Raw genomic sequence first — 13,797 nt, 5'->3', positions numbered from 1 at the left:
AAGCTAGGAAAATCCAAGAAAGGCAAAACTGACTTATTCTCCAACAAAAGAAGGGATTCTGGGAAAGGAGCTTCTTCTGGCTCAGTTTACTCACTTCTCAAGTTAAACTGACTCTTTTGAGAGAAGCTGTTGAAATGCCAGTACACCACTAAAACCTCAAAAGAATTACTGATCTGTAAGCCTGTTGCTTATGAGAATGGAAAATTTCCTGCCATTTTGCTTCTGAACTGCCTCAATCCTAAACTGAACAACCAGCTGTGGGGCAGCAAGTGGTACCCAAGCAGGTGAAAAGGAAGCAGGGCTGCTCTGCTCCTCCCTAGCCAGTGGACAGCTTAGAAGAGGTTGTGCTGTGTGTAGGTATGCCCTCCAGAGAAAGGTGGGCGTGGCTGCTGGGAAGGACTGCTGATCATCCATTAAACTCTTTTCTGTTGCTCTCCTTGGTTCAATATCCCCAAGGATACAGAACTTGTGGCATACTACCTTGATGAAGTCCATTTTCATTTTAATTTCTTGTAAACATTATTTTATTTTATTTTGTTTTGTTTTATTTCTTGGTTTTGGTTTGGGATGCATCTCATCAGTTCCCATAGACTTATATATGTTCAGGTTCCTCTGTCGGTCACAAACCTGATCCTTCTCTACAGTGGGAGGAGCTTTACACCCCTGGTCCCCATCTTGTTTTAGATTGACCCAGGAGGGGAGAGGAGAGCAGTTGGTGAAGACTGAGGAAAAATGTTGTTGTGTACCTCAGCCTTCTCCTTCTCTGTTGGTAGAAGGTCATTTTCATCCCTCAGTGAGGGTACACCTTCTTTAACTTTCCTTTTCTGACTGACATATCTCTAGAAGCCCTTCTTGTCAGTCTTCACCTCCCTTGCCAAGTTCAGCTCCAGCTGCCTCGGATGGCTACATGTTTTCCTGGGAGTTCAGTCTGGGCTAATGCGTCCCTTCTGGAAGGCACATAGGATGCAGCCTCTCATCAGGCGGACACTGTGGCTGGGCTCCCTCTCAACAACTGAACTCGCCTCCTGAGCATGGAGATTGTGCCCTCCCTGTGTGCTCTGCCTTTGCAAACTGCTCTCACAAACTGCTAAGCCCACCCTTCTGATGAGGCCTATCCCTGTTTGCCCGCTCCCGGTCACTGCGTTCCTAGGGGGACATTTAAATCTCCTGTGGCTGCTTCCAGGACGGCCACGTGGCAGCTGCTGGAACCGAGAGTCGAGAGCCACCCACCCCTCGCTCTCTGTTGGGGGGTTCTATCACTCCTCAGAGCACATTTTCTGCCTCAATGTAGTGCCTGACTGCAGTACTTACCGTGTCTGCTGCTGTCACTTGCTAATTTCATTGTTGCTGATGGCTTGTCCACATTTAAATTTATTCTAAAGAAAGATTCGGTTTGAGAATTCAAATTCCAGAATGGGAATTCCAACTGCTGACTTTCTGGCTAGAGCAAAGATACTTTGCACTAAAATGTGCTGGCCAATGATACCCAACTTAAAACATACCAGATGTGATTTTCCTGCTACTGTTGTTTGAAAACTAATGAAACCATTACAAATTTCAGGTTATATGTGTCTGGGTCTTATCAGCTACCCAGACTGGAAAAAACACACTGCAGTTCTGTTTGTCTATTGGTCAAAATATATTTTTACACAATGCTATTTTTAATTATTAGCATGCAAACAGTGCTGTTAAGTGTGTCACTTTCTCAGTTATAGTCATGATGACCTCAGTTTCCCTTCATTTGTACGTGATGCTTTTGTTTCGTTAATGAGTACCTGACAGAGAATGCACTCACCGAGTTAAATATACAGATATATACGTACAGTCAATGTCAATTGGCATGCAGAACAACATAAGGAGGAGTAATGTGAATGTATAAACAAATAGCCTATGTTGTTTCCTGTTGACACATATATGACACTAATCCAGAAACTTATGCCAGAGGCAAGTGAAGTATGTTTTGAACCACTAGAAGTATTCCTTCTGGGACTGCTCATATAGTATGATTTCTGTCTCTTTGACTGAAAGAATAATCTACTGATCTACTAGCGACAGTATTTGAAGTGGTATATATGTAAAAAGTGCTACTTTTAAAAGATGCATATTCTTGGTATTTTTCTAGTGTATCCTCACGTATATTCTTGCCTGATTCAGAGAGAAGATGAGGATCAAAAAACCCTTTAACATTATGCTTTTGTACATGTATTTGTAGTTTTAATACGTAACTGATAAACAGCAAATCTGACTTTTCCCTAGTGCAAATCGCATGTAATTTGTAGGCAAAGTTCCTTAGAAAATGATGCTCTGATAGTCAGGTTTATTTCCTAAAGTGTAATTTTTGATTGGCTCTTCTTTATTGTAGTAGTGGAAACCGGAGAATGAATCGAAGATCAAGAGAAGTGCTAAAATGCGTGGCTAGTATAGACAGTCACAAAATGAACTACTTGCTCCCTGAAAATAAATTAGGGGGAAAACTCTGATGCATTTTTCAAAGTAAGCTGGGAACTGTTGTCACTAAAATTGTGCATGATCAAAATATATTATATTTGCTAGCATGTTTACTGATGGATACATGTTTTCTACCTGTCTCTACATTTGCATAAGGTAACCGTTTAGATTTTACAGTGTTGTTTTTGCCCAAGAAAAATCATTCACTAATTTTGTCTCTAAAGGATATATATTTTTTAGGATTTCATGTACAATTCAGTACTTCTAGCTGACATGCTAATGTAATATGGAGGCTGAGTTATTTAAGGATTTACAGTCACAAAAGCTTTTTGTAATGAAAAGAACCATTTTTTTTTTGCTGGATAAGGACTGGCATGTGGATCGGGAGGGAGAAATAAGGACAGTGGTAGTGCTGAGGTTCCTGGTACCATGGAGGAGTCAGCAGAAATCTACCATGGATGGTAAAGTCATGGATGTAATGCAGAGTATTATAATGCCTGTTTTACAAGTGGAAAGCTGGAGGAAAAAGAGATTTTAGGCTTGACCAAGACTGTGAAGAATGCCATTTTCTTCCTGTGCTCGGTCCCCTGGTCCTGCTGTCTGCTACCATCTTGATCTGAGTCGTTTCTGAGCCTTGTAGTGGCAGCCAGAGAAAAACCTGGCAAGCAAAACTGGGAGCTTGTCAACTTATTCTAGAAAGACTTTTGTCTGAGCAGGGGCTCACTTTGCTCTTGCCCAGTACTGACTGTCAGATGACAAACTCTTACAAAATTCAGTGCTCTCAAATATGAGCCCCGGCAATTAATCAGGTGATTATTTGTAAGACATTTTCTGAAGCAGCGTGATGAGTGTTTGTGTGTTGCTTTCCATTTGGTGGGAAATGGGAATATTGGAATAGTAGCAAAGAAATTAAATTTGGTATTTGTCACTCCAATGGGAACTGCTGGCATAATGTATTGTACTGGTTTTAGTTGAGCTAGAGTTAAAATTCTAGTAACTAGTATGGGGCTATTGTTTGGAATTATGATAGTGTTAATAACATGGGGATGCTTTAGTTATTGCTGAGCAGTCCTTACACAACATCTAGTCCATTTCTTCTTTGCTTATTGCCCCATTAACAAGTAGGCTGTGGGTGCACAAGGAGTTGGGAGGGGACACAGCCAGGACAGCTGACTCCAACTGACCATAGGGATACCCGATACCAGGTGACACCATGCTTGCAATAAAACTAGGAGTGAGAGGTGTTGGTGAAGATTGGCCAGGGCTGCTGTTGTGTGGGGGCTGTCTGCGCCTCACTCAGTTGGTGATGAGCAGTTGTTTTCTCACTTTATTCCTTTAGTGTGTTTATTTTCCTTGAAATTATTAAACTGTCTTTATTTCAACCCATGAGTATTTTTGCGCTTTTACCCTTCTGATTGTCTCGCCCATTTCACTGGGTAGGGGGTTGAGCAAGCAACTGAGTGATGTTTAGCTGCCTATGGAGGTTTATCAACAGAAAAATCATTCATCTATCTACTTTTTCAAGCATACAGAAAAAGGCTAGGAACATCACAACCTATCAAGCAAAGTAATTGAATGTGAGTTTAATTTCAAGTGTGTTAATGATCGCTATAAAAGTATATTTGCAGTAAATCCCTTACCTTTTAAATTAAAAAAAAAAAAAAAGAGAAAGAAAGGATAGAAAGGATCCGAGATTACTTTGAAGGAACTGCTCCCAAAATTGGTGATTAAAGAAGGATAAGCACAGTGCTTGTGGCTTCAAAGGTCAGTCCTGCTGAATTTAAGTGACTGATGGATTCTCTTCACCAGAGGTGCAATTTTCCCCTGAAGAAATACTTCTTAAAGACCAGTGCTGGCTAGCTGGTGTTTATGAGAGTCCAAAGGGAATTACAAGTAGATTGTTAGGGTTATCATTTACTCAGTGGTTTCTGCCGATATTATAGCACAGAGATCCCACAGCACTTCTTCTTAGCATGTGATAAATTGTGTACCAAGTGAAGGTGAGAAAGGAGTAAGGGCAGCCACTGTGCTGACAAACTGTTGCTTTGCTACTCCTGCTATGAACCTGCTGTTTTTCCACCAGCAATCAGCAGCACCTTATCTGTGCCCAGCATTGCTTTTCTTGGTCTGTGATAGCATGCCTGTGCATTTGGGATTGCTCTAAGGAGATGCTGTGTGTGTGGCTACAAACAGCATAGTTTTAATTCAGTGTGCCAGCATGGCAAGAACAGTGCGTTTTATGGCTACATTTGCAAGACCCTTATTGTACACAGGATCTTCGTGCAACCCAAGTGATTTCCAGTAGCTGATACAGCATAAAGTATCAACGAGAGTGAGAAGGAGGTGTACCTCAGTCTGTTCCTCTAGGAAGGTCTGTTCTTTTGATCTCTTCTAGATCTGTGGCTGGCAACAGCAGCCTATCAATACAGTTGTGGTGCTATAGGAGTTTTCTGTTGCACCTCCCTCTAATTCCTCCAACTTTTTATTAAAAATAGATTATTTTCATTATAGAAAGCTACTTGGCTATGTTGCATATTTGATGTAGCTTCCTAAGTAATTTCTTTTATGGAAAAATAGCACAAATGGAGGGAAAATGAAAATAAGAGTAGAGTAAGTGAAGTATCCAGTTTAATAACTTCTAAGTTGTTGTTTTATGTATTGTTTTACTACAAATGTACTTAAAAATTACTAAAGTCCAGTCCTAAATCATACAAAATATTACATCAGTTGAGTATAAAATAAAATATCTGTTGGAATCTGAATTATGTTTCATGTTGGCTTTGATTGATGGAAAAATCATATACTTTGTTTCTGCTGTACTCTTTCAGGACTGCAAGCCAGTTTAATGTTAATGATTCAGCGGTTATCCAGATAAAGAAAATAAGCTGATGAGGTTAACTAAGGCCACAGTCAACATCAGTTAATGCAGTGTTGAATGTGTTGCCTGATTAGTATAAGAAGAAAAAAGGAAAAGCAATGTCTAGCACCTTCATTTAAAAACACACCAAAGTCATTCCCCTACCCAAACTAGCAAATAGTTTCCTCAGAAAACCTAAATAAAGGGAAGTTCCTAAACTCTTAAGAAAATCACTGATAAGGCACAAATGATATTACTGCCTCATTTGAACTCACTGTTTATATATTTCTGCCTTTGCTTTCCTAATTTTGGTTAACCACATTCTTTAAGATGACACTCCAACCCTTCCCAGTAATGTCTGAATTTCAGGGCCTATTGTGGTTTTGCCAGTCCTTATTTCTTCAACCTTGGCTCCCCTTTAACGAGCGGGTGTTGACCATGGATGAAAACGTTGAATTTGCAGTTTACTTCTTGATCAGTTCTTCCTGATGGCAGATTCTTTTGATTCTATTTTGAAAAAGAGGAGGAGCTATTTCAAGATTTTGTTGTATTTGGTTCATTCAGGTTCTTTTTTGCTGCTCTTGTTTGAGTCATAATAAGGAACGTGCCTTGTCACTGGGCTCAAAACTAGTTACCTGCTGCATTCAGTGAATGTGTGATCAGATTAGAACAGCAGCTGGAAAACCAAGGCAATATGCTACCTTGGTCTGGAAACCCATCCTAGATTTTTGAATTGGGTTTCTGGGGTTGTTCTTTGAGATATATGATGACTAGATGTGCGAATAATCCTACCTGCATGAAGCTGATGGGGCTTTGTTTTTAATATTGCAGGGTGCTACAGAGCGGAAGAATTTGGGCACAGTTCTGTGAGAGTTGTGGGCTATGATACAGGAGCTGTTTGGGCAGTGCTGGCCATAGGAAGAGCAAGAGTTGCCAGAATCCCAGCCCCTGAAATCACTGCAGTGGCTTTGGCACCCTGAGGAGGGCACCAAAATTGAGGGGTGATGGCAAAGGTCAGGAAACTCTCAGCATCAGTGAAGCCTGGGCAAAAGCTCAGCCAGCCCTTCATTCATTACTGAGCAACTAAAGTGACAATGCAGCTTTTTTCTATGGAGAATTTGTGGCCCTATCCACTGTCCATTGTATTGATTTCAATGAAACTTAAGCACATACTTAGAATTAAGCATTTCTTTGCCTGGTGCCCTCAGGAGAGAGTTTCCCCAACTGGGGCCAAACATGTACTTTGTACGGGGCATCCCCTGACCCAGAAGGTCAATTAAAGCTTCTGGGGGACTCTGAAGGGATATTTTTAATTGTTCGGGTTCTTATTTTGTTTTCAGATCCTGTGAAATAATCTGAATGTGTGTTTGTATAAATGCATAAGGGGAACGGTGGCAAAGGAAGAAGATTGCTATTCACTGCAGTTTGGGTCCTGCGACTGTGGAGTCAGTTTGACTTTGACTTTTGCTATTTATTTCAGTCTGTGAAGGGGCAACTTGTGTAGCCTTTTTGAATAAATAATTTTTTTTTCCACCTAGAGACAAAAGTAGGTGGTATAAAATAGAGGCACTTTTTTTTTTCTAATCAAGTATATAACTTGTAAAATTACTGTATGTTTTCATAACGATCATAACTTCAGAGTAGAGGATAATTTCCTTCTTTGTAATGGAAATCCTACTGCACGAAGTGAGGTGCAAGTGAGGATCATGGAAGCATTCCTGAGTCTGGCCGCTTCATACAGTAATCTTCAGGTTAGGTGTACTCTATAGCAAACTCTATACCATTTTAGTAGTTACTGCCCATGGGTAGGAGTTATCCAATTCTTGGCTACTTCCACCCAAACCCACATCTTTGTTGGTGTTACTTCTTCTGAACTTTTTCTTGTTTAACTTTGTTAGCTATCTTTTTAATTTGATCTGATGTAAAGATGTTTTCAAAATGATTAAGTGAAGGAAAAGCACTGTATCTACCCTTTGCTCTTTGAAAAGGAAGGAGCAAGAACTGCAGCAGGAAAAGATCCTTCATCTCGGTAGATTTCTAGGCTGGTGCTCTGCAAGTCTGCCTGTTAAACCTAAGGATATTAATGACTGTGAAGACTGAAAATTCAGTTCAACTCCCTCTGTTTTGTTGCAGGAGGAAGCATTTTCTGCTGCAGGTCTGAGAAAGGGCAGGCTGGCATGGAGAAAGAGGTAAGCAAAGAAAAATCATGCCTTAATACAGAAAAATTAAAGGTGCTATTCCTAGTGCTGCTATTTCATAATATTATTGGTAGCGTGATGGGGGGGAAGTCAGTGGACGCATAGGCTTCTTTATATTATTGACAACTCAAGGGAGTGATTAATGAGAGTACCAGACAACATAATGGTAGGAGAAGGCCCACAGAAGTTAAACAAAAGTGCCTTCAGAATTTAGAGAATTCCCATGATTCATAGTAGGACCTCATTGTGCTTGTCTACTGTTTCTATTTTTGATTAGATTTATAAACACAGCACCACATATTTTCATGTGGCTCATAGCCCCAGGGCAGAGCGAGATTGACTGCACTGAAACTGTGAGGCTTGTGAATTTCGGGCAGGGGATGGAGTGAAATAAGTAGTGTAATTGTTTTTGTGGAGTGACCGTGGGACCTCCTCTGTTCTGAATTACACATGGTTCAACCCTTTGACCTAACCAACCTCAGCAATGCCTGGTAGATCTCCTAAAGCTGTGCTGAAAGGTCCTATCAGTGACATGTTGGAACATTATCTGTCATGTGAGATGTGTGCCAACAACCATATTAAACTACATTAATTACTAGTGAGGCCATGTTTGTGACAATCTCAAATTCATTTAACCCATCATCATGTTAGTTATTGTTTAAACAGGAAGTACAAATGGGGACAATCTATGAAATCAAAATGCGACACTGACGCTTTCTTTAATAAATTGTATGTTTCACTGTGTTTTATTTCCTTTCTAGTTTTTCCCCAGCTTTTTTGTTCTTGTCATCAGCTCTGCAGCTTGAGTTTTTTGAGGACTTCTCTATTTCAAGAGCAAGCAAGAAAAAGACTTCTTAGTAGCTAAACTAGCATGCAGTGAAGCTGTTATTTCTTTCAATTCAATTGTAAATGCTACCAGAGTTGACTGAAAGCTCCAAGCTTGTTTTTCTAGCAAGAAGCAAACATGCTAAGGTAGTTTATGTAAGGCTGAATTATCACATGTGGATTATTGACTTAAAGTACACCTTCACTGCTTTACACTCCAGGTAGTGCATCTCTGCATGACAACACTTGCACACCTCTGGATCAGAAGTGAAGCATGCACTTCTTTTTTATTCTCAGAAAACAATTTTCTCATGGGCCTGTCCTTGTAGATAGAAAAGTATACTGCGGGTCCTCAAAAGACAGCGCAATATGAAGAAATTCAGAGGGATTCTTTGCACATTTTTGTTTTCTGAAACAATTCTATATTTTATAGGGGAAGAGGCAAAAGCTCTTCTGTGTGCTCCTGCATGGGCAGTATAAGGGTTCAATCATGCCTAGCTGTGCCCAGTATTATTAGACTAGACATACAGGATTACATCTTCCACCTAACACATTGAGCTGTTCTTTTTTTGACAAGAGCCACTCTTTTCCTTTAGCCTCATTCTCTAACTAGAACAGGCTTAAACGAGGTATTAATTTATTTATTAATTGCTGCAGAGTCAGCTAAAAATATATTTGACCCTACTAAGTGCCACTCTCATTAACAATGAAAAGTTTGCTCTATGCAAAATCTAACACAGAGTGCTTAAAGCAGACAGGTGCAAATTCATAGAATCATAGAATCAAATTACAAGCTGTTTCTCTTTGGCTGCCATCCCTTGAATAGACAAAGTAACAGGCTAGGAGAAGGGAAAATGTTCCAGCTCCAGCTGCATAAAAGAAAGCCTTAACAGGGACTTTGCAGCTGGTTGCAAGAACTAAATGCTGTAAATAACAACTGACGCATTTGTGTGTGCTTTCACAGAGGAATGTTTTTAGTAAGGTTTCATCCCTTCATATGTGAGACGATCCCTCTTTGAAAACTTTGCTCTGCTCTATATTGAAAGGCTAATACTCTTGCTGAGGTAAATGAGAACAGAATCCAACATACCTGTTCCTGTTTACCATCATTACACTCCTTAAAACATTTCAGGCATTATTAGGTTCTTGGAGCCCTACCAGATTGACAATATTTCCAGCTTCTTTGCTTTGACTGTGTTCAAAGGAGGCCCCAAAGGAAAAAAAAAAACAAACAAAACAACAAACCAAAAGCCTACCAACCCACAAACAAAACCATGGATGAATCTGCTGAGCTAGTTTGCTGATGTTAGAAACAGTTGTTCATATTAGGAACACCTAATTTAATTTCATGAAAGAGACATAACATGTCAGTATGTGTATGAATCTAAGGTATGCATTTCCTAAAAGGAACTAAAACTCTGTCATTCCAAAGTTGCTCTTCTTTTTGACTTCCAGCTTGCATGGGGACTGCTGTCTGGAAGCAGTAACTTTAACTTTAACTCTAAGGCTGCTGATGAGGTCTGTCTGTGTGATCTTCGTAAGCAGATAAGGGTAGGGAGACAGCTCAGAGCAGAGCTTGTTTACAGCAGGACAGAAGAAAACAGCTAGACATAAATGAGGGCTGACGGTTTCATGAAGCACAATTGGTTGATCACAGATTCAATATGACTGCCCTGAACTGAGCGATGATCCGTACAGTATGCAAAATTCACTTTCTTGCTGGTCTGTGCCCACCAGCCTTCCAGCAGCTTTCCCAGAGCCCCTCAGCCACGGCTTTGAGTGGAACCAGAGCTGAATGCAGCATTGTTGTACCCAATTCCTTTTGACAACAATCACATTCTTTTAAAAACTTCATAGGTTTTAGTTGTCACTGGTTATAAATGAGGTTTTTTTTTCCCTTGCCGTTGCTGCTACTGCTGTTGTGGTGCTTGCTGCTCTTCTGAAGACTCGAGTGCGGCAGGTCCTGATATTCTGGGTTTTCCTTTGTTTCAATTGGTATCGAAAAGCAGGCGGTGCGTTTTAATGATGACGGCATGCAAAAAGGCATTTAAAGGTTTAGGTTACTTTTTGAATGATTTAAGGTAAAAATGCTTTTTTTTAATAAAAAAAGAAGTTAAAAGGCAGGACTTTCTGTTTATTGTCACACGTGGTAGAGATTTGAGACAGGGCGAATTGTTGTCTGCAGCAGCATCACCATTTAAACTTGACTTTGCAAGTGAAGGACATCCCCTTTCTATGTGCTGATTGTGGATGGACAGGTTTGTCGTGTATTGTTTGTGAATGCAATTTGGACCACCTCCACTGCAGGTGTAAACCAGCACAGCCTTTGTATCAGCTGAGGCTCTGGTCCAAAGGTGTGTAACTTAGCTAATTTTTTGTAGGAAAACTTTTTTTTTATGTTTGTTTTTGGATAATGATCTATATTTAGAACACCATCTTTCTGTTCAGATGTGCATTCATTTGGATTTGTCTAGGTATGCTCATGCAACTGGACTTTGCTTGCAAATTTGGCAAGAGGTCACTGAAAGTTTTATTTAATTTGCTATTGGAAACCTAGGTTTTGCAGGTATATGTGAACTGATTAAAGAACAATTGCTTTAGACATAAATTTGAATAAATACATAAATTAACAAGTAGTGACTAATGATAAAATGAATATAAAATGCCACTGGATAATTTCCTGCCTATTCTCTGATGAGAAGGCAAAGTACTATAAGAGTAAGGGGGCTGGGGAAGGAAACATAAAATAAAGGAGGGGGGGAAGAGTGTAATTTACACTACTTAAAGGTGCTCATGTGTAAAAGAGAGAAGGATGAGGAAATTGGCTGAAGAGAGGTATGAAATAAAAATGTCTTCTAATTTCCTCTGAAGCACAAAGTGACAAGAACATGTGTTGATTACACAAAGTCCACCACTGAAATACTCTGCTACTCGGTTACGTTGAGAAGTAACCCTAGAAAAACTCATTTCTGCTGTTGAAAATCAGATGTTGCTTTTACTCTGAAAATATGAACCAATAAGACACACTTTTTCTAAACCTAAATCACATTAAGGGACAAGGGCATAATTTCTTTTTAAGTCCTTTGTAAGTAAGTAGGAACCACAATCCTGTTACATTAACTATTTAAAAATACTAACATTTGCATTCAGGGAGAGAAGTGCCAGAGAAGGTAGTCTGTTGTGTTCCCGAAAAAACCAAAATTTAGTGCTAACTCTACGGAATACTTAAAAAAAAACCCAACGCACACCAAACACCCCCCCCCAAACTAGGTATAATAACCCCAAACCACACATACACACACAAATCCACTTTGAAACAACAAAACCCATTATGCATCTTTATTATATATGGCAAAGGAGGACTATTTTTTTTACTTCTTTCTGTGAAAGGATCTTTTGCATTTTGCAGACCATAACAATTGAAAGTTGACCATGGCCAATATAGCCTGCAGTTGATTTTGCTAGGGAAATTTGACATGCAGAAGGAATATGTAGAATATAATGCATATCATCTTAATTTCAGTGAAGTTACGGCTGTATACGATTTACACCAGTTGAAAATTTGTCCTTGAATTATTTGTCTAGATGTTGCTTTCTTTAGCTGTTACTATAACATTTAAGGTTTCATGTGGTGATTATATACAGCAGAATAAGAATAATTATCACACAACAGTGTTACAAATACTGCTGGAATCTTTAAATCTGATTCAATTAAAATGTTATGGTATGTGGGAATGCAGAAAGTATTTAATGTTGCATAAGAGATATATTTCTAAAGATACTACCTGAGCAAATATGTATTTTTGAAGGAATTTTCAGGTGGGAAAAAAATCAGAACAGTAAAGTGAATTTCTGAACCTATTGAACTCCTGTCAAAATTATCATTAAATTCAGTTGTGCTGCATGTGACTTGTAGGAATTATTTCTGTTACAGCATTTATTTATTGTAGCTCTTGGAATGTCTGGTCATTTTTGCACATAATTACTTTCTAGTAGGGAAATAGTCTTAATTTAGAGGGAGTCCAGTGTTCTCAAACTAACATATATGCGTGTGTGCATATATACATGTGTATATATGAGTCTATTAATATCCATATTAATCTGTCAGTGGTACGGTTCAATTATTTTTCACAGATTTATTGATTGGGTCTGTTGCAAGCACTGTTTTTTTTTACTGGAAATTGACACCCACAATAAAACGAGAAAGATGGATGCTGTAAAAATTGCAATTTTTCAATGATTCTTGTAATTAATCCTTTTGTATTGACAGTTTCCAGGAGCTATGTTGCCAGGAGTGGTCTTTATCGCTGGACAATTAAGCAACTGGCTTGAAAAAATAATGCTGTTTTCAGAAACTGCCATGTGACATTAGAAAATAAATGGGTCTGAAATGTTTTCTTACTTTGGCTTTGGCTTTGATTAATACTCCCAGATGTGCGTCGTTTTAGGTAATCTTTGCCTGCTTTGACTGTTAGTGTTTGCTATAAGGGTCTGTAGCCATGCACAAGCCCATGTGTTACACATTTATTTAGTGCTGCTTAAAGGTAGTATACAAAGGTGATTTTTATCATTTGGGCCTTCCTGATGGTAGTAATGTGACTGTATTTTGGTTTTTTTTTGAGCCTTTCTTCCCTTCAGGAATTAATGTGAATTGTCAGAGTTTAGGTCCTCCAAGATCATCTGCTATTTGTTTCCACTGTTACTGTTGTTGGCATCTCTCTACTATTAAATGAACTTTTCATCATTGTAATGAGTCCTGCTTCCCTTTTCCCCTAGACCAAAATTTCTCTTTTATGACATCTCATCATGAATTGTTTTGGAGGTTTTTTTTATTTTTTTATTTTATTGCCTTGTACAGAAGCATAGAGCTCATTCATTTTTAGCTGCTCTGTGATGAACAAATACGCTGGTTATGTAAGTGGACCAAGAAAATAAGAGAATGGGGGATGTAAGGAAGTCTGTCTATAAATATGCTGCATAACCAAACCTTCCTAAATGAAGTGCTGCAGTTCTGCAAGTGAAATAAAGCAATTGCTGCTGAATATATACTGTAAAGACATGTCTTATAATGTTCTTCATTTGCTGAGGTTTCTTTGCATTAATTAAAATTAGGAAAAAACAAAGTATTTTAATGTGACCTTCATTTGGCATTTGTTTTAACTTTTCTTCTCCTATTTTATTTAATTATTCCACTTCTGTTGTTCAATTAGTGTTTGACCTCTTTAGCAGAGATGTAAATTAAATGACATTTCAATGCCATCCCATATTTAAAATACTGTGTTAGTTGTGGATCATAAAGGATGATCTTAGTTCTTTAGCTAATTTATTCATTTAACAATTTCCCTCCAGAAGTTCCAGCAGAAGGCTCTGAAGCAAACTAAGCAGAAGAAATCCAAGTCGGCTGAATTTCTGATGGGTGAGCCTTGCTTGATGAGTTATTGCTCATAATTTGTGTAAGGATTAATTAAC

The 13,797-nt window shown here is 38.9% G+C and overlaps 1 protein-coding gene across 1 annotated transcript in view; it reads left to right on the top strand.

The window, feature by feature from the left end:
- LOC104062149 (uncharacterized) overlaps nucleotides 1-13,797 on the top strand; it is a 197,042-nt gene that overhangs the window by 13,585 nt on the left and 169,660 nt on the right. Inside the window, exon 3 of the mRNA XM_054057879.1 lies at nucleotides 13,672-13,744. Coding sequence (XP_053913854.1) covers nucleotides 13,672-13,744 — 73 coding nt within the window. The remainder of the gene's footprint in view (nucleotides 1-13,671; nucleotides 13,745-13,797) is intronic.

This window comes from Cuculus canorus, chromosome 2 (assembly GCF_017976375.1).
Source record: "Cuculus canorus isolate bCucCan1 chromosome 2, bCucCan1.pri, whole genome shotgun sequence".
In the NCBI taxonomy this organism is placed as follows: domain Eukaryota; kingdom Metazoa; phylum Chordata; class Aves; order Cuculiformes; family Cuculidae; genus Cuculus; species Cuculus canorus.
This window is presented reverse-complemented; position numbering and strand designations above follow the sequence as displayed.